Genomic DNA, 27502 nt, shown 5'->3' on the forward strand with positions numbered 1-27502 from the left:
AATAACGATGAACGCATGAATAAAACACATGGACAGAACAGTGTAATGTTAACAATGGCGCCTTTTATTACAAAAAACTGCGTACGTTAAAAAGGTTTGCGAAGGGAAAATGCAGAGATGTTACCAAAAAAAACAAAAACGCGCAGAGTCCCTCATTTTGTCATCTTTAAATAAAAACAATGTACAAAAGTGCTTACATGGTGCAAATAATCAACAGAAGTAAAAGGTCTATAAAAAGAGCCGGTAAAGGTAAAGAAGCAAGTTTACATTATATTCACCTTCTACAAAACAATTTGAGAGCAGTCGGGAGCGCGCGGTAGACATGACACCAGGGGGGATTCGAACCGGCCTCCCTTCCCTCCTGGGCACCTCACACTTATCCCAACTCCCCGTTCCTGTGCTGCCCTGACCTGTTAATCCAACATACTGTACTGCGCTGAGATTAATAAATTAAAGGTTTTAATACCCCCCCCCCAAACCGAACCGTCTCTCGGCTGGTTTTCATTGGAGGGGGACCCCTGTAGATTAATCTAGTCTCCCCCCCCCCCCCCCCCCCCAGAGCCCCTTGGATCTGGACTTCACACTCTGGTAGACGTCCCTGTCCCCCCCCAGAATAAACTCTCCCACATAAAGACAAAAAACAACAACAGAAACACTAAAGTCAGAACACTAAAGTCAGAACACTCTCAGGTTGGCTAACGTTGACTCAAACAGCGGTGCGTTGACCAAATGGCACTTCCTGTCCGTGGGGCCGACGCCCCCGGGCCGCCGAGGGCCAATCGGGTCCCAGGAGACGACGGTCGCAGCGTGGCGCGCTTACAGCGTTCATTCAGATGGATCCCATGGTCGGACCCCCTTGAGGGGCGGGGCTGGGCGGGGGGGGCAGAGGGAGGGGGTCGCTGCTGAAAGGCTACGTATGGATCCATACTGTTCGTTTAAAAAGGCGTCCGTCGGGAGGAGAAGCTCCGCCCCTGTCCTCCGGCGACGGGCAGTCCCGGGACTCGTAACAAGCGCTCCCTGTAACTGTTCTCAGACCGGCCGCAACGGAAAGGAAAGAAAAACGTAGAAAATGTACAACATCAGGACCGGACCGGACCGGACCAGACCAGTTCAGACCAGCCCCAGGGAGGGGAGGGGCCACTGGGGGTCTGGGGGGGGTCTAGTAGCTGTTCTCGTGGCCAGCCAGGATGTAGAGGTTGCTGAGCGCCGTAGGGTTGTCCGTAGGTCTGCTCTCCAACACCACCACCCTGCCAGATAGAGAAACCAGAGTTATAGCAGCCAAGTCCAGATACGGAGCCCTGCCAGATAAAGACACCATAGAGTTATAGCAGCAAAGGTCAAATATGGAACCCTGCCAGATAAAGACACCATCGAGTTATATCAATAAAGGTCAGAGAGGCAACGCTGCCAAAAACATACCCCACACACCTCCATATAGCAGGTCTAGTCAAACTCTGTGGCGTTAAAAGATAACCACGTTTCTAACTTCAAATATTTATCCCTGCATTGGAAACATGTGAAGTTATAAAATGACATGTAAAAACATTATACCCACTGATAACAAGACGTTGTACAAAACAGTTGCATAATCAGAGTCACAACCAATAAAGGAGCAGTTCACACACACACACACACACACACACTTCTGGGATTGGATGTGAGAATGATTCATCAGTGGAGGTACGTGGGGTGTATGAGGACCATTGTGTCTCATCAGACGGGGGGGGGGGGGCATGGAGCCCCACTGTTCTGTGGGTCCATCTCCACTTTAAAAGGGGTCTCCAGGAGGACGAAGAGCGCACAAAGAGGAGGACGACCACGTGTGGGTCCAATGCTAGCGGTCGTGAGGCCTGCCGCTGTGGGTCCCCCTCCGTCCGTCCTCAGAGAGGTCTCCGGTGGGACGGGGTCGACAGGAGGAGCCGCGTGCCCCGATGCCGGCGGGCGGTCCGTGGTCGTGACAGACGAGCTGGACATCGAGGGCGGCGGCCATACCGTGCGTTCCATCAGATGAAATTACAGCAGCGCAGAGAGAGACACTCAAACCAGCCTGGCAGTGCCCGGCCGCTGGTGAATAAAACATGGTGGCTGGGCAGCGGGGGGGGGGGGGGGGGGGGGGGGGAGGACGACGACGAAGCTACGGGGCGCAAGGCAGAGCAGGCTATCTGGGGCCCTGGCTTTCTGGGGCCCCCGGCCACGACAGCAGGGGCCAAGGACCCCCGCTGGGAGTGGTGTGTGGTTGTGTGTGTGTGTGTGTGTGTGTGTGTGTGTGTGTGTGTGTGTGTGTGATGCACGTTTTGTGCGTGTTTGTACAAGTGTTATAGGTGTGCGTTTGTGCGAGAAACCATTATGTGTGTGTTTGCGCTAGGTGTGTGTTTGTGTGTTAAACCTTCTTCACGTGTGTGTTAGGCGTTTGCGTGTCAAACCTTTATGTGTGTGTGTTGGGACGTGTGTGTTTGTGGACCACATCACGCTGGGTCTTTAATGGAACCCGATCGTCTTTCTGACGGACGGCCGCCTGCCGATCTTCTCCCTGCTGGCGAGGGGGAGGAGGAGGGGGTTGGGTCGGGGGGGGGGGGGGGGCAGGGGTGTTGCTGGGCTATCGCCGCGTGCAACGAAAAACCAGACGTCATCTGCATATCTGCTCGGCATTATCGGCGTCGGTCCCATCCGGCGACGGGGAGAGAAATCTCCTTCCCGCGCGGACTCGTTCGCAGACGCCGGCTGCGGGGAGACAGAGGTGCTGTCGGCTCGTTGTGGAGCAGCAATGACGTAGAAGAAGCTCCATTTTGAACCGTGCGGCGACGACGATGGTGTAGTACGACCTGTACCCTCCTCGCCCCCTTTTCAGCCGTCCAAGGCGACGTCAACCCCCGACCTGTAATGCTGACAAAACGTCGCCTCAGGTGTTTTCTGGGTGTCCCTGTGCCCCTGTGCCCCCCCCCCCCCCCACTGCATCAGATACCAGCGGGCCCCGTGTTGGCCTCAACAAGCAGAACCACCGCCCCCGGGATCAGATACGGTGAGCTAAGTGCTCGACTACTGACTGCAGGAACCCAAGACATCCTGTGTCGCGCTACAATGGAGCCCAGGTCCAAAGAGAGAGTGGTGGTGGTGGTGGGGGAGGGGGGAGATAACGGGAGAGTGATGGTGGTGGTGGTGGTGGTGGTGGGGGTGGGGGTGGGGGGGGGGGGGGGAGTGATAAAGGGAGAGTGAACCGGAGGACAGTGGGAACCCGGAGGTGAGCCCGGGACACGACCAGCACCCTGAATAGAGGACACACAGTAAGAGCCTCCTTCACTGGGTCGACCGACCTAGGGACCGAGCTTCAGATTCTCTGTGGTGTGTTTGGTGGGCTGTGTTTGTGTGTGCGTGTGCGTGTGTGTGTGTGCGTGTGTGTGTGTGCGTTTGTGTGTGCGTGTGTGGGGAGTTCGGGATGAGCAGAGTCTGTAATTCACTTCAATTTATGGTGCCGTTTCCACGGAAACAAATGAAAGGCCAAAGCTTAACGGCTGACTCCAACGTTGGGCGGATCAAGTCTGAAACGGTGAGGAGATTGGACAATGTATCTTAGAGAGAGGGAGAGAGAGAGAGATAGAGAGGGGGAAAGACAGAGACACACAGAGCGAGAGAGAGTGAGATAAAAACAGCGAGAGAGAGAGAACGAGAGACAGACAGATAGAGACAGAGAGAGAGAGAGAAACCGATAGCGACACAGCGAGAGACCAGCAAGGTAGAAAGTTAGCAAATGAAAAATGCTTAAGGGAAGAAAAGAGAAAGAAAGGTAGAGCGGTGGAGAGTGAGATAAAGCAGAGAGTGAGATAAGCAGACTGAGAGATCGTCGAAGATAAGGCAGAAGGATAGAGACAAGAAGGCAGAAAGTTACAAAGTGAGGAAAAGAGAAAGAGGGATATTAGGAGATAAGAAAGAGCAAGGGAGCGAGAGTGATGATTAACTCATCTTGCCATGTCAATGAAAAAAAAGTATTTTCCATGCCAATAAAGCTAGAGATAACAAGGGATGACAAGACACAGCAGGGAAGCAAAATAGACAGTAGGGGATCTGGAAAGAGAGCACGCGCACACACACAGAGACACAGACAGAGTGAGAGAGAGAGAGATGACCGTCTCACTCTCCATGTGAGTGTCTGTGTGCGTGTGTCCGAGTGTGTGCATGTTTGTCCGTGCGTGGTGCATGTGTGTTTGTGTGCGCGGCTTTGCCCCCCTGTGTGTGTGTTATCCGTGCGTTTGTGTGTGGTGTTCCCTGTATCCAGGCAGCTGAAGCCCTTCAGAGCCAGAGGGAGGCTCTGCCCTACAGGCTCCCCCCGACAGGACACCACCTGGTGAGAGGGCCGGCAGGGGGCCCCACACACACACACACACACACACACACACACACACTCACACACACACACACACACACACACACTCTAACGGCCTTGATATCCTCAGACTAAATCCAAAGTGGCGTGTTGGCCCTGGCTGTGGAGATCGCGAGAGGGAGAGTTCAGTGTGAACTACACATTAGTCTTTACAGTGCGCCACCTATAGGCCGCCAAGTGAACTACACGTTCACGTTGAGCCCCGTTTGGTTCCGAGAACATCGGACCTCGACACACACGCACTCATACGCACGTCTTCTCGTCTGACCTGTCAGATCCGAGGAGTCGGAAGACACGGCTCGGATCAGAGATCTCCTGGGTGACCTGGAGAGGAGGAAGAGGAGGAAGAGGAGGAGGGAGGGTGGAAGAAGAGGAGATGGAGGAGAGGGGGTAAGAGGGAGAAGGAGGAGGGGAAGGGAGAGGCGGAGGAGCGAGGAAGGGGTGAGATCAGAGAAGGGGAGGAGAGAGAAGAGGGTTAATTACATAACATCAAGAAGACAGCATGGAAAATGTTATCTACACTGAGGAATAAAGTACTCGTACAACCACAGTGACTCAAGTGTATAAACAAACATTAAACTCATGTCTGGCCAGGATAAACAAGCTGTTATTAAGCAAGACATGCTTATCGTCCCAGGCATAGAGGATGTTCCACAAAACACTGTTTGGTGCTGCGCCCTGACAGGAAGTGATGCATGCAGATGATGAAACCATGACGCGGCATAATTCCCCAGACAACGGGGCTGGCTTGTGGGCGCTGGTGTTTACCGCTGTCCTCGCCATGAGGACGTGACCAGCCCACTGGGGCCGAGCGGTCCCCCAACACAGTGCTCTGCTGGTGTACACACCTCAACACCACCCAGTCACCGCCAGGAGAACGGAAAAACACCGCCCGGAGAAAACAACACATTTTTGCCCTCCGTGGTTGTAGTTTAAGCATTTGTAGTTTAGTGGTAATCACGGCCAAGTGGCCGACTAGGGATTTCCTGTTGAGTTTAGGTAAGAGCCTGAGTCATCCTCACACGGGATGAGGTAAACAACCCACAACCACACACACAGACGCGCACACAAATACACACACACAGACGTGCACACACGCACCTGAGCAGCAGCCTGGGTGTCCGCAGGCAGGTGAGATGGACAGGTGAGGCAGGCAGGTGTTGACAGATAAGAGGGAAGACAGGCGAGACACATCAGACACAGGCAGGTGTCAAAATTAGGGTCAGACAGGCAGGTGTTCAGACAGGTGAGACAGGCATAAAGGTGGGATACAGGTGAGTACTGCAGGTGAGATAGACAGGTGTCAACAGAAGGGAGCCTTTCAGTCAGTGAGAAGGACAGGTGTCCACCGAGAGTGGTTCTGACAGGTAGACGGGTGAGTCAGGCATACAGGGTGAGATACAGGTGAGTACGACAGGTGAGCTAGACGGGCATCAACAGACGGGTGACTCTCTCACCTGTCCCTCACCAGGTGAGAGACAGACAGGAGAGAGGCCGGTGAGACAGACAGGAGAGACAGACGGGTGAGAGCGCGACAGCGGACCGCAGGGCGTTGGTCCTTGTCCCCAGAGATATGATCTGTTTAAGCCCCGACCAGAACACCACTCGGGGTGTTCACCGGCTCACCTGGCCGGTCGTACACGGATCAACAAGCCTTTTGATCTGCCCTCCCCCTCCTCCACCTCCTCCATCACCTCCACCACCTCCACCCCCCATGCCCTTCAAGGCCGTCGCTTTTCAAAAGGCTCATAACAAGGCGGTGAATTATTTAGCGGGGTGCCCTTCTGTGATGCGCGCAACTGTTTATGATTGATCATGAATTTTGCATGACCAGTGACATTTCAAAACCACCCCCCAGGGTATCCGTCACGGTGGGCCGGCCAGCGGCCCCTTTAGCATCACCTGAACTTGTATCCCACCAGATCACAAGATACCACGACACCCGCCCCCATCGAGGGCGGATCTGCTTTCATCAGCAGCCCCCCCCCCATCAGGTGAACACCAGGGAAGGCAGTTCATTACCTGTGGCTCACACAAAGGATACTTTGTCTGGATACCACTGGATACCACCGTACACCAACTCCCCCCCCCCCCCCCACCCCCATGGGCTCCCTGGGGGCTCCGGCGGCCGTGCGTGTAAACAGCCGCCACTCAAGAGTCCATGTTGACACGGGGCCGGGCGATAAGCGGCGTGTCGAACAAACATGGCGACATGGCGGACTACAGCGAGGCGACGGGAGACCTCGCTCGGGGCGTCTGCACGGGTCTCAGCGGGGCGTGGCCTGTGGTACCCCTTGGGGGAGTGGCCGATGGTCTCAGGGGGGCGTGGCCTGTGGTACCCCTTGGGGGCGTGGCCGATGGTCTCAGGGGGGCGTGGCCTGTGGTACCCGGGGGGTTTGGCCTGTGGTCTCCAGGGGGGCGTGGGCCCTTGAGCCGCCAACACAATGCCCGTCAACGCTGCAGCGTCAATATTGATTCTCTGGGGCGGTGGAAGGCTTAGAACAGAGCTCGCAACGCGTTGGTTGATTTGGTCTCCCCCCTAACGAACACGGTCCCCGTGGAGGCGTCTGAACAGCGGACGGGGGCCTGGCTTGTTGTGTTGTTTGGAGCGGCGGTCGTGTGGGAGTGGCAGTCGAGGTCGAGGCACCTTTGAGAAGGGCGACTAGCAGCCGTCTGTGCTCCAGGGTGTTTGTTTTAGTTAATTCCCGTTTCGCTACACGCGCCTAGTTTGCTGTAGTGATGGTCGATCGGGTCGTCCTGCAGGGGGTGATGGGGGTATGGTGGTTGGAGAGGCCTACCTCATTGGACTTGAAGCTTTTCCCCTGCATGCCGTGCTTCCAGAAGGCCAGGACACTGTCCTGGAGGCACACTGTGACAGGAAGAGGACGTCAGACCAAAGCAATCAAACACCGGTCACACCGATTGACTTTAGGCTAAAAGACGTCAAAACATTTTGACTTTAGGCTAAAAGACGATCAAAACATTTGATCATGTATCAATACAAATTATGCTTTCTTGTTTCTATAAAGTAAAGGTGTCATAGTTCATGTGCTGGGTGGGGCCTGGTGTGTTAACACACTTACCAACGGATCCGATGCAGAACTCGAAGCTGAGCTCAGACGCCAGCTTCTTGTTGGACTTGAGTCTGCCCTGGAGGTTGACAATCTTCAGGTTTTCTGAGAAGTGAACCAAACAAACCATTAACATCCGGTAACTTCGCTTTGATCACACGAGACTTGCAGTGTATTTGATTTACAGCCATCTCATCCATTCCCCACTCATGGAAGCAGGTCGAGTATGAATATATTGGTTTGAAGAAGGGCTGCCCGATTATGGGTCAAAATCATCAAGACATTTTTTATCCGCCAAATTTTTTTTTCTATAAAACATTTAATGAAAAAACAGAATACATATATATATATAAAAAAATATATTATTTTTATATATATATATATATATATATATATATATATATCAACTCGATTATATTAGTTTCGATATCGTTTGACTCAAAAATCGAAATCACGATCAACATTGGTGTGGGAGGAATCATAAGGGATCGACGTTTGCCTACTTTGACTGTTTTTGTGAGGTAAGAGCTCCCTTGTGGTCTGACAGTATCTCCCTGCGGATTCAGACGGTACTTACTGTCCAAACACACCAGCACCGTGTCCCGCTCCAGCTGGGTCACATGGATGGCATCCACCTGCTGATTGGCTGCAAGAGCACGGAAGAACAGGAAGTCAGGAGGACTGATAGAAATCCCAATCCAGCCCCTGACTAAATCAACTGTTCAGGTACATGATCCATCTGGTCGGGAACAATAAGGCTGCCTTGCTTATGTTTCCTTCTCATCACCATCTGTATTAAAATACATCTCGTTCCTACTGGTGAAGAACTTTGTTCACTCTGTTCATCCGCCCATCATCAGTCTGTTCATCCTTCCATCAAAGTTCAAAAGCTTTATTTTCATTCATTATTATTTTCATCTACACCCTCCAACGGTGGCCCTACTTCATCTAACTCTGCTCCCCGCCTTCAGAGGGGTGTGTGTGTGTGTGTGTGTGTGTGTGTGTGTGTGTGTGTGTGTGTGTGTGTGTGTGTGTGTGTGTGTGTGTGTGTGTGTGTGTGTGTGTGTGTGTGTGTGTGTGTGTGTGTGTGTGTGGTTCTCACGCTGGCTGCTGGCCCCCCCCATCTCCGTGAACCAGGAGGAGCAGGAGTTGAGGTTGATGGTCTCGAAGCGGACCACCTGGCCGGGCTCGCTGCCCTGGCTGACGGCCACACACACCATGGGGTACTCCTGCTCCGGGACCACCAGCATCTCAAACACCTTCAAGGGGCTGGGCAGCGGGAAGTCAAAGTGCTGTGGGGGGGGGGGGGGGGGGGGGTAAGGTGAAGGAGTGGGGACAGTCATGGGGTGGGGTGTTTGGGGGAGGGGTGAGGGGTGGGGTGGGGGTGGGAGAGGGTCGTGGGGTTGAGGTGTTGGGGTCGGGGGGAGAGACAGAGAAGGGGGTGGCAGGGTTAAGTCCAGTTCAGGGAAGCGTTACCTTTGTTTCCTAGCTCGTCGCTAGGCAACAAAATACAACGTACATTCTTCCGGTGTGTCGCATGGACGGTTGCTAGGCAACCGTCCATGCGACACACCGTTAGCACACCGTTACAGTGGATAGCCAACCCGGCTAAGATATTTCAAAGTACAGGCAGAACGTGGCTCGTAGATTCACGATAACGATGACATATGTTCGGAGGAAAAATAGTTTAACTTCTGTCTGCTACACGACAGGACAAGCACATCAGCAGATCATGAAGTACAGTGCAATGGGTACGTTTAATTATTGAGCTTCTATCGATCAATTTTATGTGTTAAACACGTTACGATTCAAACCCTATTTCTCAGGCGTGACCGAGCGAAGAGGACGGCGTGGCATGGAGTAAAACCACAACACGGAACAAACAGAATGTACAACTTTTATCAAAAACGTTTTTCAATGTGAAATGTTGTTTACACCGAGACACCGAACGCTATGCTCGGAACATTGGAAAGACATCAGCGTTCCCGAAACCCCTGAACAGAAAGTTGATGGTTCTCCGCTTGATTTAGCGGTAATGTGGTATTAAGGACCCACAGCAACGGGGAAAATCCTTCATAATTATTAGGATCGGGAATATGATTTATGTAGTAGTGGGGAAAAATGAGGAGAGGAGTATTTCCTGGAGCCGCTGTTCTTATTAACATTCCACTGAAATAAAATTCGACTGAAAATGGAAAAATCTGAAATGTGCAGAGCCAGATTCAGGATCTGTTCCTTTAGTGGCAGACGTTCAGCCACGTCGCAGGGGAAACTGCCCCGTTCCATATGGAAAGGATTTATTAAATGACAGAGCACAATAGATGCAACCAATGAGACGCCAGCATACTAAAGCCTAGTCCCATGTCGTGGAAGGCTCTGGGCGGGTGGCACGGTCGCCAAAACCTCACCATAAATGATACATTTACATTTAGGGCATTCAGCAGACGCTTTTAGTCAAAGCGACATACAATAAGTACATTAGTCATAAGAAGTCCATCAATATATCGCTGTCGGTACAGAAAGGATGTTCATAGAACCAAGTGCAAGTACAACAATCGCTAGGCTAACCAATTCCCCGTGTTACAGCCATGATAGCAGCTACTGCAGTTGCTACACAGTTAAGTACCATAATGCAATACAACACAACACAATACAATACAGTGTACAATGGTGGCCAGAAGGGGGAGGGTGGCAGTGCAGTGTCGAGGTGGACTCTGAACAGGTGTTACCGTGGACGAGACGTTCTACGTCGCTGAACAGATAGGATTTAGGTCCTCCAAGGCTCCCTTCACCTCAACCAGAGCCTCGTGTCTTAAGCAGGTTCAGGCGTATGCTAATGCAGTCAGCCCACATGGCCGATCAGGGCTCTGAGTGGAACACGCTCTCCCAGTTCAAAAACTCCCACAGAGTGGTTTGGTCCATCTCTCTGGACCACTGCGTGAAACCAGTGACCAGCACCAGGATGTACCTGAAGGCACCGGTCAGGGGAGGAGTGGGTTCGCCTTAGCTCAGATGGTAGTACAGGTTAACTCGTAACTGGGAGGTTGCTAGTTCGATCCCGGGCTCCTCCTAGCCGACTGCCATGAGCCCCTGAGCAAGACGACGCACCCCGACTTCTCCGGACAAACCGGCTGTCGCCTTGCGGGGTTGACACCGCCGTCGGTGTGCGAATGTGTGTATGAACCGTTGTAAATCGCTTTAGATAAAAGCGTCCGCTACATGCCCTGAGTGTGAATGAGAAGCGTTGACCTTCGACCTACTGACCCTGATCAGCATGAACCTCTGCATGGGCTCGTACCACTGCAGCAAGACGATCCCCGACTGCAGCGCTCCGCACAGGTACTTGTGGCCGGTGTAGGGGTTCCTCACTGCACACACACACACACACACACACACACACACACACACACACACACACACACACACACACAGTAATTAGAGTCAGAGTGAGGAGGCACATGGAGAGCAGGAGAAGGAGATCCTGGTTAAGCAGTCAACACGGTTTCACCCTACGGGACAGACCTCCGCCCCCCATGGGGAATTCCAGCGGAAAAGGACTGCTCATCCCAGACTGGCTGTTCCCCAAGAGAATCAGAACTTGTTTGACTGACAGGTAAGTTGGCTCATAATCTTTGTCTTCTGGACTGGGCGTCAAACGAGCGTGTCAACACCACAGTTGTTTACTAGTGGGGTTAAAGTTCAAAAGGCTTAAATGTCATTATCATCGTGTCCTCCACTCATATCATACATGTTGGTTCATTCACTACCGCAGTTTGGCCCCTCTTATCACAAAGGAGAAAAAATGTCAATATTTCAAACTATACGGAGCTCTTGTGAGGGAGAATAAGCCAAACACTTCTGGAAAATGTCCAGGACCTCTCAGAAACTCACTTTAGCACCGTGTTAGCTCCAGTCATACAGAGGGCTAATTGAACTCCATTCACTTCCCATCACTTAGCAATGAGATCCTATGAGAAGCTACGGTTGCTAACGCTCAAGTGCCAGGAGCAGAATAACAACAACGGTAGTAGTAGTGGTAGATATTTGAACCAGTTCCAGGGGTTATAGGGAAGTATCTGTCGATAAGATTTGCATCACGATACAAGGCTTGCGATAAAAATATATGGCGATGTATTTAGATTATTTTATATGATGTAATGCATTATCTTTTAGGTCAAGTGGTTCTGAGACCGCGTGATCTTGACCGCAAACCATGTGTACTCAACTACCAGAATCTATGCTAATACGCGGCAGGACATTCAGAGTATTGATTTTGCCGTCCCACCCTAACCAGTCACCTCAGCGTTGTTGCAGAACAGAGGAAGACGTCCGAGGAACGAGGGAGAGGAGTGCCGGAGTTGGTTTAGCTCAGCTGGGACTTAGGCTCACTAAAAGAGCAGACCACGTGTTGTTGACCCAGACTCAGAGTAGACCACTGAGCACTGACACAACGCTGTCTAACAATGGGGTCTGGGGGGCCGGAGAGACACACAGGGAGACGGAGAGAGAGACAGACACAGGGAGAAAGAGAGACAGACAAGACCCAGAGACAGACAGACAGAGAAAAAGGAGAGAGAGACAGAGAGAAAAGGAGAGACCGAGACACACAGAGAGAGACCGACAAAGATAGAGACAGACAGAGAGGGAGAGAGACAGAGAGCGAGACAGACAGAGAGGGAGAGAGACAGAGAGCGAGACAGATAGAGAGGGAGACAGAGAGAGAGAGAGAGATAGAGTCGGACAGAGAGGGAGAGAGACAGAGAGATAGAGACAGACAGAGAGGGAGAGAGACAGAGAGCGAGACAGAGAGAGAGATAGACAGAGAGGGAGAGAGACAGAGAGCGAGACGGACAGAGAGGGAGACAGAGAGAGAGAGATAGAGACGGACAGAGAGGGAGAGAGACAGAGAGATAGAGACGGACAGAGGGGAGAGAGACAGAGAGCGAGACGGACAGAGAGGGAGACAGACAGAGAGATAGAGACAGACAGAGAGAGAGAGCTCACCGATGCAGCACTTGTGACAACCCTTTGTGTCCGGGATCTTGGTCGTCAAGGCGAATCTCCTGTGGAGGGAAAACAGTTGACCTGTGACTACGGCCCAATGGGGAGGGAGGAAGTGGGTCAGTGTGCGTGTGTGTGTGTGTGTGTGCGTATCCGTGCGTGTGTCTGTGTGCGTGTGTGTCTTTGTGCTTCTGTGTCTTTGTGCGTGTGTGTCCGTGTCAGTTTGTGTGTGTGTGTGTGTCTGTGTGTGTGTCCGTGTGTGTGTGTGTTTTTTGTGTCCGTGTGTGTGTGTGTGTGTCCGTTTGTCCGTGTGTGTGGTGTTGACAGGTAGGACTGTGTGGACGGCCCTTCTGGATCTAATTTCCCAACTTAACAGGCAGAGCATGTAGCGCTGAACAATAAACGGTTTTCTCCCGACGGTCTGCTGAAGTGGGTCCAGCGGCGGTGAATACACTCGGTGGGTTGCCACTGTAACGCAGCCTCCCCTCAGAACATCCCTTTGTCACAACGCGGCAGCCCGTTATATAACCACTCTCTCTGTATTACATGGTCATCAAGAGGCCGTGTGTCAGCCCGGTATATTAACCGTTTACTGGACTGTCGTTGAGGGGATACTGAGATCCGTAGCGCTTTACGTTGGATTGTTTTAGAGACGTTAGGGGTTAGGGGCCTTCTGCTAAGGAAGTCCTCTAGGTAGTCTGCAGACATCAGGTCTGAACCCAGAATCTTACCATCCCACTGCACTACCACCAGCATCCTCCACCGTCAGCTACCCCCACCAGCCCATGAATAAACCCCCCTGGTCTAAGGGCATGGTTATGGTTGTGACCAGGGCGTCCTGGCTCTGGGGGGTCTGGCCCAGGGGTCTGGCACTGGGGGTTGGGACCAGGGACCCCAGGTTGTGTCTCACCTGGGCAGGATGCGGTCGGGGAAGCGGTGGGTCTGGAACTGCGCGGCCAGGCCGGGCTTCTTGAGCTGCTCGAACAGGCCGATGAGGTTGTGGGAGTACAGCTGGAAGGTCTTCCCTGGAGGAGGGAGGGGGAGAGCGCGTCAGGCTGGCATCCAGGTCAGAGTCCAGGGAGGGACGCTCAGGTGTCCCCCTTTGAAGCAGGTACCTTGGTCTGATTCACATTATCACTGGTCTGTTTGAAAGGCTAAAGAGTGGCTCGGGAACTAAATGTTTATCATATAAAATCAAAAACATGCATAGTAAAATAACCTATAATGACGCCCACACCATTTTTATACTTGTACTATACTTTACCATGTCTAACCTAAAACTAACTGACCGTTTCCACATATAACCTAAAGCTAACTATCATGTCAGACTTAAAGCTTACTCTATCCTTTAATGTGAAACTGCGATTCATATCGTGAACAACTAAAAGCTTAACAGGAGTACTAAGCCGTGTTGCAGACCATCTGATTGCAGGCATCGAAAGATCCACTGCACTACCCAGTGTTCACCAACAGATGGTGCTGTTGTTGAGGGTGGATTTCTCAATGTCTGGCCGTTGTTAAACACCTGTGTTCCCCAGAATCCAGGACACACCTCGAGCTATGCTGTACCATTATGAGGGATGTTCTATTTAGGAGTCAAACGCCCCTAACCACTACACTAACCTGTCCCTAGATAACTAGGTAACTATCAGCGGGCTGAGTTAGATGTGACCAGAGACTACCAGAAACGGGGGGTTTGCAGCGATGGACGTTGAAGCGTGTGGGTTACCTTCTGATGAAGCCAGTTAGTAGAGGGGCAGCAGAGCAGCACCAGAGGAGGACAGAGTCCAGGGGGAGAGGAGGAACAAGAGGAGAGGGTGAGGGAACTGGAGGGACTCAGTTCTGATAAGTTAACAGCGAAGAGTATAAAGGTAAAAAGATATAAATCCTGCACCCCCCCCGAGGCAACCCCTGTACTCTGAAGGGTCACCAGCCCCCCCCAGGGGTGTTCAGGCCAGGACAAAGCGTAATACTGTTTCATCCGTTCTTTGGTTGTCCATCAACAGCAAAGACTACCAAGATTCAACATGTTACCAACGGGAAGGGGGTCACTGCCACTGCTGTCCCAAATACACACTACACCAAATACTGCATTCTTTATACAGATATGTAAATATGTATAACGTAGATATGTATACATCTTTTACATTCTGCAGATATATATATTTTCTGGATAGATACATCTTCTGCAGATAAATATTTACTGTGTAGAGATACATCTTCTGTATTCAGCAGATACATTTTTTGTATAGAGCTACATCTTCTGCAGATATATATTTTCTGTATAGAGATACATTTTCGGTATAGAGATAGATCTTGTGTCTTCAGTAGAGAGATAGTTTCTGTATAGAGCTATAGTTTCTGTACTCCATCTATATTTTGTAAAAAAAAAAAAACATCATTATCTCCCCGATGACATGATGGCCAGACAGAGAAGGGATAGAGTCTCATCACAGCTGCTGATGAGAGACAGGCCCAGCAGGGTGGAGAAGCTATGGAGGATGAGGAGGAGGTGGTGGAGCAGCGGCTGGAGCGGCAGGGGGAGTCACTTACCAGACAGAGACATCAGGTTGTTGTTGATGATGTAGAGCCATGTGCACTTCCTGGGAAACAGCTGGGGTGAACAATCGCAAAGGTCAACAACACACAGTATGCTGAGGTACGACAAAGTACCGTCGAACACGTTGTGGTTGGTTTGAAATGCCTTTATATAAATGGTCCAGGTATCCCAATGAGAGATGCGAGCATGAACTGAAAATACCTCCAGAGGGTTAGGTTAGCATAACTCTCTTGAAATTGACACAAAGCGAGGCCAGAGACGAGAACAGAGAGGGATGAATCGATCTCAAAGGTCTGCCAATGGTTGAGTCCAGAGGGCTTCGATGGGTAATACTCTGCATGTTTGTATTCAAACACACCTTTTACGAATCTGTCATCAAAGGTAGAATCCTCACAGGAGACGAGAGCACAATGTGGTTTTATTGGGTCAAACTTTACAGCGTCATACTGTGGATTTCAATCATTCTAACAAGGATCCAAACTAGCTGCCAATAAGCTTCTGTGGTCTTACCTGTTCCATGGTGGCTTCATGTAGCTCGTTCAGGTTCAGAGTGTAGATGCCAATCTCAGTCCCAAAGATCAGGTACTGGTCTGGAAGACAACATAACGCTCGTATAAAAATCCATGGTATTTTCACTCGAACATTGAATCACTTGTGTCGTTCTGTGTTTGTCTCTCTCTCTCTCTGTGTGTGTGTGTGTGTGTGTGTGTGTGTATACGTGTCTTTGTGTACATGTCTGTGTGTACATGTCTGTGTGTGTCTGAATGTGTTTGACTGTGTTTGTCTTTGAATGTGTGTGTGATTGTCCGCTTGGTGTGTGGTTATGGAGATGTGTATGCTTGCGAGACACTTCGCATAAAAGTGACAAATCATGCCATTTCATCGTGTCAACCGCTAACCTAAAGTTCAGGGACAGATCCTTTTGCTAGTTGGATATTTGACCAGGGTTTTTTTTAGGAGGTAATGTACATGAACGTCAGTTAATAGAATAAAAATGTACTAGGACAGCTCCTTTAACCACCTATGCAGGTATTGTCCTTCCATTAGGGTGGGATGCAAAAGAATGCGACTGAGTGAGTGAAGCAGTATTTAGTCGCTGCGATGCTCGGGTGGTCAAGTGTGCAGAAAGACCAGGACGTCGAGTGAATGAGTGAGGGTACCTTTCGTGTCGGGGTGAATCCATGACGTGGCGCAGTTGATCTTCAGCGGGCAACCGTCAAACACCTTGGAGAAGCACGCCCCCATCTGCAACCCAACCCCAAGACCAACCAGAGTCAGGGATCTGCCAGAGCGCATCGCGGTCGGTCCCATGCTGCGCTCACATCCAGGGCCACGGGCCAGCCCAGACGTGAGCGCGTTGTGGGTTCGACCACAGAGAGCCCGGCCAAAACCGCCGTGGCCCGTGGAACGCAGACCTCGGTTCAGAGGGAGTTGAACCCCCCTCCTTCAGGGAGGGTCTCAGGCCGTTTACTTTACAGTCATTTGAACCAAAGCCCCTCACAGCAAAGTGTCAGTCAGGAGCAAGTAGAGGTCAATAGCGTCTTTCTGAAGGATGCCTCAAAAAAGGTACGGCTGCGCACCTGGGTGCGTTTTCGTCCGGGAGTCGAAAGCACACTGACCGGGATGTAAACAAGCTTCACTGTTGCGTCGAGGTGCGAAATAAATGGAAGGAGGCAAGGAGAACTCACCAGGACTTTAGGCGTGGGTGGCAGGCCGTTGATGGCTGGTTTCTGAGGGGACACAGAAGAAACCACAGTGAGGAGAGAGGGAGAGGACGTAAACATCGCCGCACCACAAGCCTTCCCGGGGACATGACCGTGCCAGGAGTGGCCTCTAAGAAGGACTCCGACCACAAACTATGTGGAGACAGAGGGGCCATTTCACACTTAAAGAGGACGCTCCCGCTGTCGCGGTACCGTGAAGTCGTGTCTCTAGGGCTGAACCGTCGCTGCCCGCACCCGGAATAGCAAGCAAAAACAACTCGACGACCAGAGGTTCAGGAAGGAGGGCCGGATACCGCAGACCGCTGCGGACCACGAGATTACGCCGTCATCGAGCCTGACAGGCAGGGGGAGACGAGGATAGCGTCTGTCGGGACCGGAGGCCGTTCGCCTGGGAGGAGGGTCGGGAACGTACCGGGAATTCTTTCTTCTCCTTCCGGCCGGGTCGGTTGGCCGTGGTTTTGGAGCCGTCTCCGTTCCCGCTGTCGTCAGAGTCCTCTGCGGGGAAGACGGAGGGGAGATGAGTGACAGGTGATACGGCCCGCCAGAAAGTCCCCAGCAAGGGTCCTCAACATTGTCTGATTCCAGGGCCACTTCCAACATCTGCATTACTGGATGTCGGAAAACTAAGAGTTTACTCAAATGAATGTAAAAATATATATATTTATATAAGGATTGCAGGCGGCAGATTCACCACCTGCAGGACTCTCTGGGAGCACCTAACAACGACACATCAAACCCAGAGACAGACAAAGCTCAACCTTACCTTTAAACTCATGTTTACTGAGAGCTTGGAAAGACAAACCGCACACATGAAGATTTAGACACACATTCGTAACTCCTGAAGACCAACAAACGTAAAGACAACGTGAAACGGCACAGCGGGCAGTCCCGAACATCCGAAGTAATCAGAAAAAAAAATAAAGAAAAAAATGTCCAACAAAACATAGGCTTCACGTCTGGCTCGCGTCTGATTGGCCGGGCTGTGTGATTGACAGGGACTCACCGGGGTCCGACGTCTGGGACAGCAGGCCGGGACTGCTGACGCTCACCGACAGGAAGTCGGGGGCGGTGTTCTGGGCCTTGCCGCCCTCCCCCGGGATGCTCTGGCGGCGTGCCGCCTGGGCCGGCCCGCCGTTGTCGGCGTTGGGGAAACGGCGCACGGTGACGCAGCGCTCGTCTGTCAGACCCAGGTCGTCAGAGCCGCTGTGCAGCCGCGGCTGAGAGGAAGACGGGCGTGGAAGCAGTTATAGGACGCCGCCAACGTTAAGCTGGCCGATATTGGCTACCGACATGCTAAGCTAGTCGACGTTAGCTATCGTCTCGGTAAATTAGGTAACTTAAGCCAATATTTCATTAAGCTAGGCAATGTTAGCTACTGTCTTCATGCGTCTAGCTAAGGTAAACTACCGTCCTTATGCCGCTAGCTAAGGTAAACTACCGTCTTTATGACGCTAGCTAAGGTAAACTACAGACTTTATGACACTAGCTAAGGTAAACTACCGTCTTTTTGCCGCAAGCTAAGGTAACTACTGACTTAAAGCCGCTAGCTAACGTAAATTACCATCTTTATGCCGTTAGCTAAGGTAAACTATCGTCTCGGTAAGCTAACTACCGTTCGCACCAATGTCCTAAAATAAGCTAACGTTAACTTGCAACCATGAACGGCAATGCAGATTTAACACGTTTCCATGTCTGGATTTTGTCTTTATTTGGCTCTTACCTTCGGCGGTAGAGGGGGCGGTACTCCGGGTTTAAGGGTGGACCTGAGGAGTGAGATAAGCATGAATTCAGATTACTCACAACCGTAGCTATGAACAGCAACCACATCGGTAGCATTAAAGGAACTCTGCGGAAAATGAGCGAAAAAACACCTACAGCTCCACGTCATCGAAGGCGTTTTCCAGGTGGGCGATGTGTCCGCTGAGGAATGTAGAGGGGAGACGGCGGGGGGGGGAGTTAGGACCAGAGAACCATGGAGGGCGAGGACATGCCAGACAGAGACCAATGAAGGTGACTGGATGTTCACGAGGAACAGATTCCCCAGAAAGAAGGAGGAGAGGGTTGATGTTGGAGAGAAGGAGATCTGGACGGCCATTGGTTTTAGATGTGTTTGATATACTAACACAGATGTACAACATCAATCTAGCATCGCCGTATACTACTCACTACACATATAGAAGGTTGTTGATGCAAAAGGCCACCATATTGTCACTTTGTTTTCAGCCTACGGTTGCTCTGTACACACACTGCTGGAGTTGGTAACTACACAAACATCTTTGAAAAATAACGATTCTTTCTTCATGTAGAAGATATCTCTGGATTGCTCCTTCTACTTCTTTGTGACTAGTTATAATAAGCATTTGCAATATCCTGAAACATGGTCTCACTACACAAAAATAGGACATTTTTAAGGAACTCTCAAAACAAATTTGGAAAGTGCAAGTGCTTCACTGATTTAATCCAACATCGAATCATCATCTGTCAATTACCAAAATGAATGCGATCGATTATGATCCACGTTGATAACCAATTTGTATCCCAACAGATGTGATTCATACATGCTCATTAGGACAGCGCATGCTTTCTTTGTGGGAGCGCTAAAACAAACCTAGCATTGGCAACCATAGAGGGTTACAGCTTCGATGTGTTGATACACTACGTAAGCAGTGCGCTGATCGTCATGCAACAAACCCCATACACCAAGCTAGCTCGAGCACGACAGCCCTTACGGTTCAACTGAACATTAGCGTTGGCAATGTTCAGTGTGATCGATGGTAGCGTAGCACTACTGCTAAAGATGCAGTGAGGCTAGCATGTGAACATGGAGGGATGGTGCTATGGATCCATGGGACAGCTAAAGGAGAACAGGCACAAGTGAAAGATGAGGCCGTAACTCAGCTTTACAGCAACGAATGTAAGAAGAAGTCAACTCTGCAAAATTGTATGCAGAAACAGTTGACTTCGCTGTACGTTTTCAGCGCACACGTATGGGGCACGTATGGGGCACACGCAGAGCCTTAGCGTTCCCCTTTAATACAGACCAACCGCAGCCAAGTACAGATCCATAGCACCATACTCTAAATCAGACTATTCTTCCCCCATCTCCTACCAATAAGTCTGTGTTGGAAATGAAAAGCTAAGCGTAGCTGCTAGCGTAGCTGCTAGCGTCTACGGCTACATGACAGCACAGATGGTCAGATGAATGATTGCCAGGGAGGGGGTGACATGGGCACAGCAGCCGGTGAGGGGGGGGGGGGGGGGTTCACTGCAAGCAAGAGACCTCCACCATAACCTCCACCAGCACCATCACCAATGCCAACGCCACACACACACACACACACACACACACACAGCCAGAAGATGGATATGGAGGGGGGAGAAGCGGGGGGCTGGACAGTTAGTCAGGAGTTACCGTTGGAACAACTCGTCCTCAACACTTTGGAGTAGGCTCCTTGAGACGCAGAGAGATACAGAGAGAGAGAGAGAGAGAGAGAGAGAGAGAGAGAGAGAGAGAGAGAGAGAGAGACAGAGACAGAGAGAGAGACAGAGACAGAGACAGAGACAGAGACAGACAGAGACAGAGACAGAGACAGAGACAGAGACAGAGAGAGAGAGAGAGAGAGACAGAGACAGAGAGAGAGCGAGAGCGAGAGTGCGAGAGAGAGAGAGAGAGCGAGAGTGTGAGAGAGAGACAGAGAGAGCGAGAGAGAGACAGAGACAGCGAGAGCGAGACAGCGAGAGAGAGAAAGAAAGAGACAGAGAGGAAGATAAGGAGACAGAGAGAGACAGAGAGGAGATAGTTACAGGGGGAGAGAGGGAGAGAAGGTGCAACGGACAGAAAGTGAGAGGGAGCAGAATAGATAGCAGTGGGAGAGAGAGCCACAGAGAGGAGGGAGGGAGAGAGGGAGAGAGAGAGGGACGGTCGAGGACAGAGAATTGGGGGGAAAAAAGCAAACAAAAAGAAGTGCAGAGTCAAAGCATGCGGACACAGGTGAGGACGAGTGCATACATTAGAGACACATGTCAACATGTACAAACCAGGGGACAGGGGGACAGGTTAACGCATCAGGGACTTAAACTGAAACAGATAAGATAATACAAGGTCTGGGATCGTCTCCCACCAATAAAAGCTTGCCAACCCCTCATTCATCCAGACCACAGATCCCCAGACAAAGTATAGCTGACGTTTAGTGGTCCGCTCGGACAGGAAATGTACAGTATTCCAGGCACGAGAAACAGCGCGCACCCCCCCCCCCCCTCAATACATCCTGCAGGACAGCCCGGTAACGACAACAATAAAGAAGAGACAGTGGGGGGGGGGGGGGGGGGGGGGGAAGTGGATCCATGGCAACCGTTTCCATGCGTTACCTGGCCGTTATTCCTCCTTCGGCGAAGGGACTCCAGGGGGAAGGGAAGTCGTTCTCTTTACTCACATCCTGTGGAAACACACACACACACACACACACACACACACACACACACACACACACACACACACACACACACACACACACACAATCAGTTCACTGTTTGAATTAACAACGAGCCAACACACATGATAAAGTCATCCTGAAACGATTACATGCTTCGATTCGGGAACAGTGAATTTTAGAAAGACAATAACAGAAGTGGATGAAAAAAAGCAGATCTATAATTCACATTTATTTCATTTCCTTCAAATGTGAGAACATAATATGTGAAACACGTTGAACAGATTGATAATCACCATTTCAGAGCGGGCTTCGGTCTCCTTGAGAAGCGGGGGCTCGAACTGGACCTTGTCGACTGCAGGGAGACAAGAGTCAGGGTTCTGTTAGCACGGCGTCCCCCGGACCCGCCCCACGCACCAGAGGGGCAGCCGGGCCCACCGCGCCACCCAGCACAGCTCCCGGCACAGCCTAGCTTCTGGATTAGCTACGTAGCGGTGGCACACACGCTGGGTTACACGCCCTGCCGCTACTCTCGGTACGAGGAGGGACGGCGGCCAGAAACCAACCGCCGTGTTTATCCGTTATTGATTTAATGAGGGATTAATGTTTAGAAGGGGGAAACGTGCTCGGGACGGAGAGAAGATAACAAACGATATACACACACACACAAACGAAAACTCCCGGCGGATGATAACCAAGAAGGGTTTCCTCGTGCAGAAGAGTTTGGAGCCGGAGAGGGACTTAACACGGGAGTGGAAACCGAAGGCAGGTGTTCGGTTCTGGAGGTGAAGGGCCTGTCACCGGCCGGTGTGAGCACAGCCGAACCGGAGCGAAGCTTGAGGGGACGCCGGAAAGCCAGGCCCCTTCATGAGCGGCTCAACCATCAGCCAAAGAGGTAGTCCGTTTAAGCCTCTATCGTCACGGATGTTTCGTCAATGTGGCCGTTGGGTGAGTCATGCTCAGCGGAGCGTCACATACTCCCACGTCTTCACGACTTCCAGCACTTGACTTCCCCCCCCCCCCCCCCCCGATGCGGGGGGGGGGGGGGGGGGGGGGGTTGATTCTCAACTGAAACTCAAAGCTCCGCCTCTCCCGAGGCTCCTGACGCACAGCGTCGACGACGCTCGTCTAAGGTCCAAGGTCACACCAAGGTTAAGATGAGGTGTCAGGGATTGGTTAGTCTCCAATCGCTGGTAGGGAGATGAACGGACTACACGGACGCAGAGCGTCAACACAAACAGGACCACACACACACACACACACACACAAAAACACACACACACACGTGCACACAGCTGCACTACACTGACCTGGGTCAGCCCTGAATTCATCGCGGAAGCTAGGACGTGCACACGGCCTGCCCTGGTCTGCTCCGTTGTGGGCTTGTTGTGAGGAAAGTCAGGCATCAGAGTGAGGTGATAAAAAAAACACATGTACTCACGGCAAACACACGCAACGTGCGCTACAGGACAACACCAGACACGCAAGCACGGCAGAACCACGCGAGCACACAGGTACACCCTCTGTGGGTGATGGAGAGGCTACCGGAGCCACTGTGGTTTTATCCGTTTGTTGATCAAGGAATGTGATCCTAAAATAGGTCCCGCTACACACAACACATGGTGCAACACAACACGCCACAGCAGCAGAGGAAGACACGAAACAAACACACAACCTATGGGGAAAGGGTACATCCGATGGCATCATCTTATTGTGCATTGAGCCATAAAGAAATGCGTACACAATCTGTATTTCCCGGAACCTTCAGCAAGTAGCCGCTTGCCAAATACTTGAGGTTTCTGCTGAAAGAATCTCAGACAGCGGCAGCAACACGTAGGGCTGCTCAGAGGTCCGTTGGGACGTGTGGTGATGTAACACACACACACACACACACACACACACACACACAGAACCAAGACACTCTCTCTCGTTCCCCCCTCTACCGCCTCCCTCTCACTCACCAGAGCATGCTACTGCGCGCACACACACACACACACACACACACACACACACACACACACCAAGAAACTCTCACTCTCTCTTCCCCTCTCCCACCCACCCACCCCCCTCTCCCACCTCCCTCCCCGGAGCCTGCTACCGCTCGCACGCGCTGTGGAAGCTGGACGACTGCCAGCTCTGAGACGATGCGCCCGTCGGGCTGGGTCCCGGACCCACGCGGGCAGCAGCGCCGGGGGAACGGGCCCGTCTGAGGGGTGGCGGGGGAGATGGGGAGGGAGAGAGGGAGGGCGGCTGTTCACTTACAGACGATCTCGGAGCGTGTGCGTTCGGCCCTGGACTGCTTGTTGGTGGAGCGGATGGTGTGTCTCACTGCAGAGAGGGGCTGTGGGGGGGGGCGGGGAGAGAGGGAGAGATTAAACAAGGAAATTCAATAAGTAAACCTTTAAAAATACACTCGCCACCAGTAAACACTTGAGCTAAAATTTTTCCCTTTGAACTGGATCATATCTTAGGTAGAACGACCTTGGGTTCTCCGGGCCATTGTTCCTCTTTAACACAAGGGATTAAGTCAGTGACGATATAATACGTTTCTTCCCAGAGCTGCGTGTGTGAGAGTCGCTGCTGGCGGGACTACAGAGCACTGCTCTTCATCCACCATGCTGAAGACGAAGAGTTTGCTGTGCTGATACGACGATGCTTCGCAGTCCAGACCCTCAGCCGGCCTGCTGAGACCGGCCTACTTAGACCTAGTTATAGATATAATGTCTGCGGGAGGCCTTCTACATGTGTAGATACAAAAAGGTGTGTCTACACGTCTGTCTGTCTGTATATCTCAGAGTCTGTGTGTATAGCAGGGACATTACAAGGAGTGTTTCAGGCTAGCATGGGAACAAATTGGGACCAAATGTTCTGGGGAGAAAAACATGTCTGAACAGGTTCTGGTGGGTGTGACCTGGGAGGGGGGGGGTTACCTCCAGGTCGTCGTCGTCCACCTCGCTAAAGGGCTGGTGGTTGTCAGGGTTGTTCATCTTGTCCAGCAGCTCCACCGCCACACGCCGGCTCAGCCCCGGCTGGCCCACAAACATATGCTGCACACACGCACACACACACACACACAGCTAAACACCACTGGATGACAGTGCTCATCACCTTGCCAATATCTTCTTTGGACCCGAGTCCATCTCGTCTAAACCTTTTTCCTGGCACAAACTGGCTGGGTAAAACCAACACGGGGCCCAAGCCAAGGCCAGCGAATAACCTCACTGGATAGGTGCAGTGATCAGAGAAACCAGTGTTGCTTTATGTGTCTCGTATATCAATCATTCCATTGGATTCACAGTGCTTTTGGTCTGCGGACATCGGGGTTTGAACCCTGGAACCTTCTGCTGGGAGCAAGGCACCCTAACCCCCTGACCCCCTGAGTAAAGGATGCAGCGGGAGGGGTTACCGAGAGAAGTTTCTCCGCCGTGGGCCTCCTCTTGGGGTTCTTGGTGAGGGACAGCTTGACGAAGTTGTGGAAGGCCGAGGACCTGGAGATGGAGAGAGAGAGGATCTGTTCATTCCTAGCTACAATAATAGTCCACCGTCAACTCGTGCAACAACCATTAACATATCACGTCGCCACACCGGCGGTCAACTCCCACGGCACGTGCAAAAGTACCTGCTGGCTGCACGCTCACGAGTAACACTCTCAAAGTAATACAACTAAAAGAATAGAGGCGCCATCAAATTAAACTTAACAGAGCTTCAGAGTCACTACCGTCTCCTTTAACCCGCCACTCCATCGTGCTCTGCGTTTTGGAGCCCTCTTAGCTATTTTCCCGATGACATTCCCTCCTGCAGTACACGGTCCAAAGACACATTCCCCGATGCGATGCACATTCCAAATTCACCGCTAGATTTGACAATAACTTCGGACAAGGCTCACTGTTTCCACATTTCAAGCGCCGTTTTTTTTTTTAAAGACGTGCTTGGCGAATACACTTTGTGGTGTGCCGTTTCAATCCCAGAAGTATTAAATCTAAATGTCCCGAGTGTTTACAGGGCCAGCGCTGCTCAGGAGATGCACACCTTCTGCCCTGTCGTTCCTCAGTGGTTTTGAGTTACGGTTTATTATCAGTACAGACGACTTAGCACCTCCCGCTGAAGGCAGAAGGACTTCTCCTCTCCAGGAATGCCTTGACGTACAGGTTTCCAACGCCTCCCAAAACCGTCACAACCATTTTATAGACCCTTTCATACAGAAAATGATATCATACTATGCATTGTTCAGCATATAATGCATTTTGAAGGGGTGCGCACAAGGTGATTCATATTTAAATGTCTTCAGAAGACTCGACCTTCCAAGGCTCACCATTTGGGTTTGTCTTTTAGCTTGGGGGGCTGGAAGCTGCTCTTTGACATCAGGAACAAGGCTCTGCAGAAGAAAATGGAAAATAGGTTTTATTAGTCTAAAAAACATCGCAAATAATTATTTAATTCATTCTAAATCCACCGATTAGAATGTGCCCTTGAGCTAACACTCACATGTACGTTTTTATTTATTTATGAATCTATTCCCAGCATCATCTCTAGAAAGTGCAAATATTTCCTGGTCCCTACAACACACACACATTACAATGGGACGCTAATCAAAGAACCCTACGAAACATAACAAAATACAAAAGCAGGAACTGCACGCAGGCTGAGGAAGCTCTTGGGGGGGAGGGGGGGGGGGGGGGAAAGAGTACCTCATAGGGTGGAGGTCGAACATGGGCGGCTGCAGCTCCGCCAGCTCGATGGCGGTGATGCCCACGGCCCAGATGTCACACAGCTGGTTGTAGCCACCATTCTTCTCCACCGCCGCCACCTCGGGAGCCATCCTGAACACATGACCCGCAGCTCATTACCAACTGATAATTACACATTACTAATGAGTAAATACTCATCCTGATCACATGACCAGCAGCTCATTACCAACTGATAATTACACATTACTAATGAGTAAATACTCATCCTGATCACATGACCCGCAGCTCATTACCAACTGATAATTACACATTACTAATGAGTAAATACTCATCCTGATCACATGACCAGCAGCTCATTACCAACTGATAATTACACATTACTAATGAGTAAATACTCATCCTGATCACATGACCCGCAGCTCATTACCAACTGATAATTACACATTACTAATGAGTAAATACTCATCCTGATCACATGGGAGGGGGGGAGGACATGATCAGCTGCTTATTCCCAAAGATAACTGCTAATTACTCATCTCTTATTAGAGAAAACTAAATGCTAATTTCACATTACTTACTGCTAATGACATTACTTTTTAGTAAATACTCATCCTAAACAGAAGGGGCCAATTAAAAAACACATTCCATCCACTTAATTTATCATACACCTCATAGTGCCAAAAACGATCTATTTGCCAGGAACATGCGGGGGGAGGGGATATAAGGGAGTTTCTATGATCTATTTTTAACCATTAAGGCTCAAAGTCAGACAATATGACTCATAAAAGATCAAAGTTCACAGCCCTCGCATCACCATGAGGTCATTACTGAGCCATCCTCAAGAAGTGGACCTCTCTCCCCCAGGCCAGAGCTGCCTGGTCCTGAGCCTATGGGCCATTGTTCACCTGGCGGAAATCTGGGCCCTAGAAAATGATAGCTGGGTTGGGGAAGTGAATGCGATGGCCACTAGGATGAATGGGAACCACTTACCAGTAAGGTGTTCCAATGAAGGACTTCCTCTTAGCGATGGTAGCGGTTATTTTGGCGGCCACCCCGAAGTCGGCTGAAACATGGAGCAGTGGGGCATTTGAGATGACGTATCGACACAAACACACACAATTATGATCTAAATGTATTATTACTATAAGACTTGTACTTGTGTTTTATTTTGGTACTGTGTACTTAGGGCCATATGAAATCCGTTTTATTTTTTTCCAAATTCCGTTTTGTTTTTTTCCAAATTCCGTTTTTTCCGTTTTAATTTTCATTAATTCCGTTTTTACACTTAAAATCATCAGAACGAGTGTCAAATAAGTGCCAACGAATACAATTTAATCAGATAGAAGACTACATTTATTAAAACATCACAATATTGCACTGTTTTTAGTGCTTCAAATAAAAACATGACATAAATATTAAAGTGCTTATAAACTATTTTTTTATAAACTCAAAGTGTTGTTTGAAGGGGCGTGCCCTGGCTACGGCGTTCATTGTTTTTCATATGGATTTTGGACTTCAAGTGGTCATCGCACGTATCTTTGCGTTTCCAATCGATAGTATGTTGACATATTCTACAAAACACCTGAGTGATAGAAGTGTTTTGGATATTGTTCGGCTCTGAATTTGGGGTTAGAACCGAATTACGGGCGC

The 27502-nt window shown here is 50.7% G+C and overlaps 1 protein-coding gene across 16 annotated transcripts in view; it reads right to left on the reverse strand.

Annotated features, from left to right (window-relative positions):
- Positions 1-46: 46 nt before the first annotated feature.
- map4k5 (mitogen-activated protein kinase kinase kinase kinase 5) overlaps positions 47-27502 on the reverse strand; it is a 46888-nt gene continuing 19432 nt past the window's right edge. For 2 of the 16 annotated variants that reach the window (XM_030356826.1, XM_030356827.1), the window contains exons 9-37: positions 26843-26915; positions 25853-25984; positions 25477-25539; positions 24571-24652; positions 24095-24211; positions 23427-23505; positions 22475-22546; positions 21461-21519; positions 21103-21170; positions 20147-20185; positions 18610-18654; positions 18455-18497; positions 17738-17951; positions 17147-17229; positions 16699-16740; positions 16171-16255; positions 15521-15600; positions 15004-15064; positions 14180-14182; positions 13361-13475; positions 12454-12512; positions 10714-10817; positions 8552-8741; positions 8027-8095; positions 7462-7554; positions 7177-7247; positions 5480-5491; positions 4632-4702; positions 47-1247 (exon numbers count right to left, since the gene is read on the reverse strand). In XM_030356826.1, the coding sequence (XP_030212686.1) occupies positions 1160-1247; positions 4632-4702; positions 5480-5491; positions 7177-7247; positions 7462-7554; positions 8027-8095; positions 8552-8741; positions 10714-10817; positions 12454-12512; positions 13361-13475; positions 14180-14182; positions 15004-15064; positions 15521-15600; positions 16171-16255; positions 16699-16740; positions 17147-17229; positions 17738-17951; positions 18455-18497; positions 18610-18654; positions 20147-20185; positions 21103-21170; positions 21461-21519; positions 22475-22546; positions 23427-23505; positions 24095-24211; positions 24571-24652; positions 25477-25539; positions 25853-25984; positions 26843-26915 (2312 nt within the window). In that variant the 3' untranslated portion in view covers positions 47-1159. The remainder of the gene's footprint in view (positions 1248-4631; positions 4703-5479; positions 5492-7176; positions 7248-7461; positions 7555-8026; positions 8096-8551; positions 8742-10713; positions 10818-12453; positions 12513-13360; positions 13476-14179; positions 14183-15003; positions 15065-15520; positions 15601-16170; positions 16256-16698; positions 16741-17146; positions 17230-17737; positions 17952-18454; positions 18498-18609; positions 18655-20146; positions 20186-21102; positions 21171-21460; positions 21520-22474; positions 22547-23426; positions 23506-24094; positions 24212-24570; positions 24653-25476; positions 25540-25852; positions 25985-26842; positions 26916-27502) is intronic. The other 14 variants (XM_030356830.1, XM_030356828.1, XM_030356829.1 and 11 more) reach the window with 14 other exon arrangements.

Source organism: Gadus morhua, chromosome 5, assembly GCF_902167405.1.
Source record: "Gadus morhua chromosome 5, gadMor3.0, whole genome shotgun sequence".
In the NCBI taxonomy this organism is placed as follows: Eukaryota; Metazoa; Chordata; class Actinopteri; order Gadiformes; family Gadidae; genus Gadus; species Gadus morhua.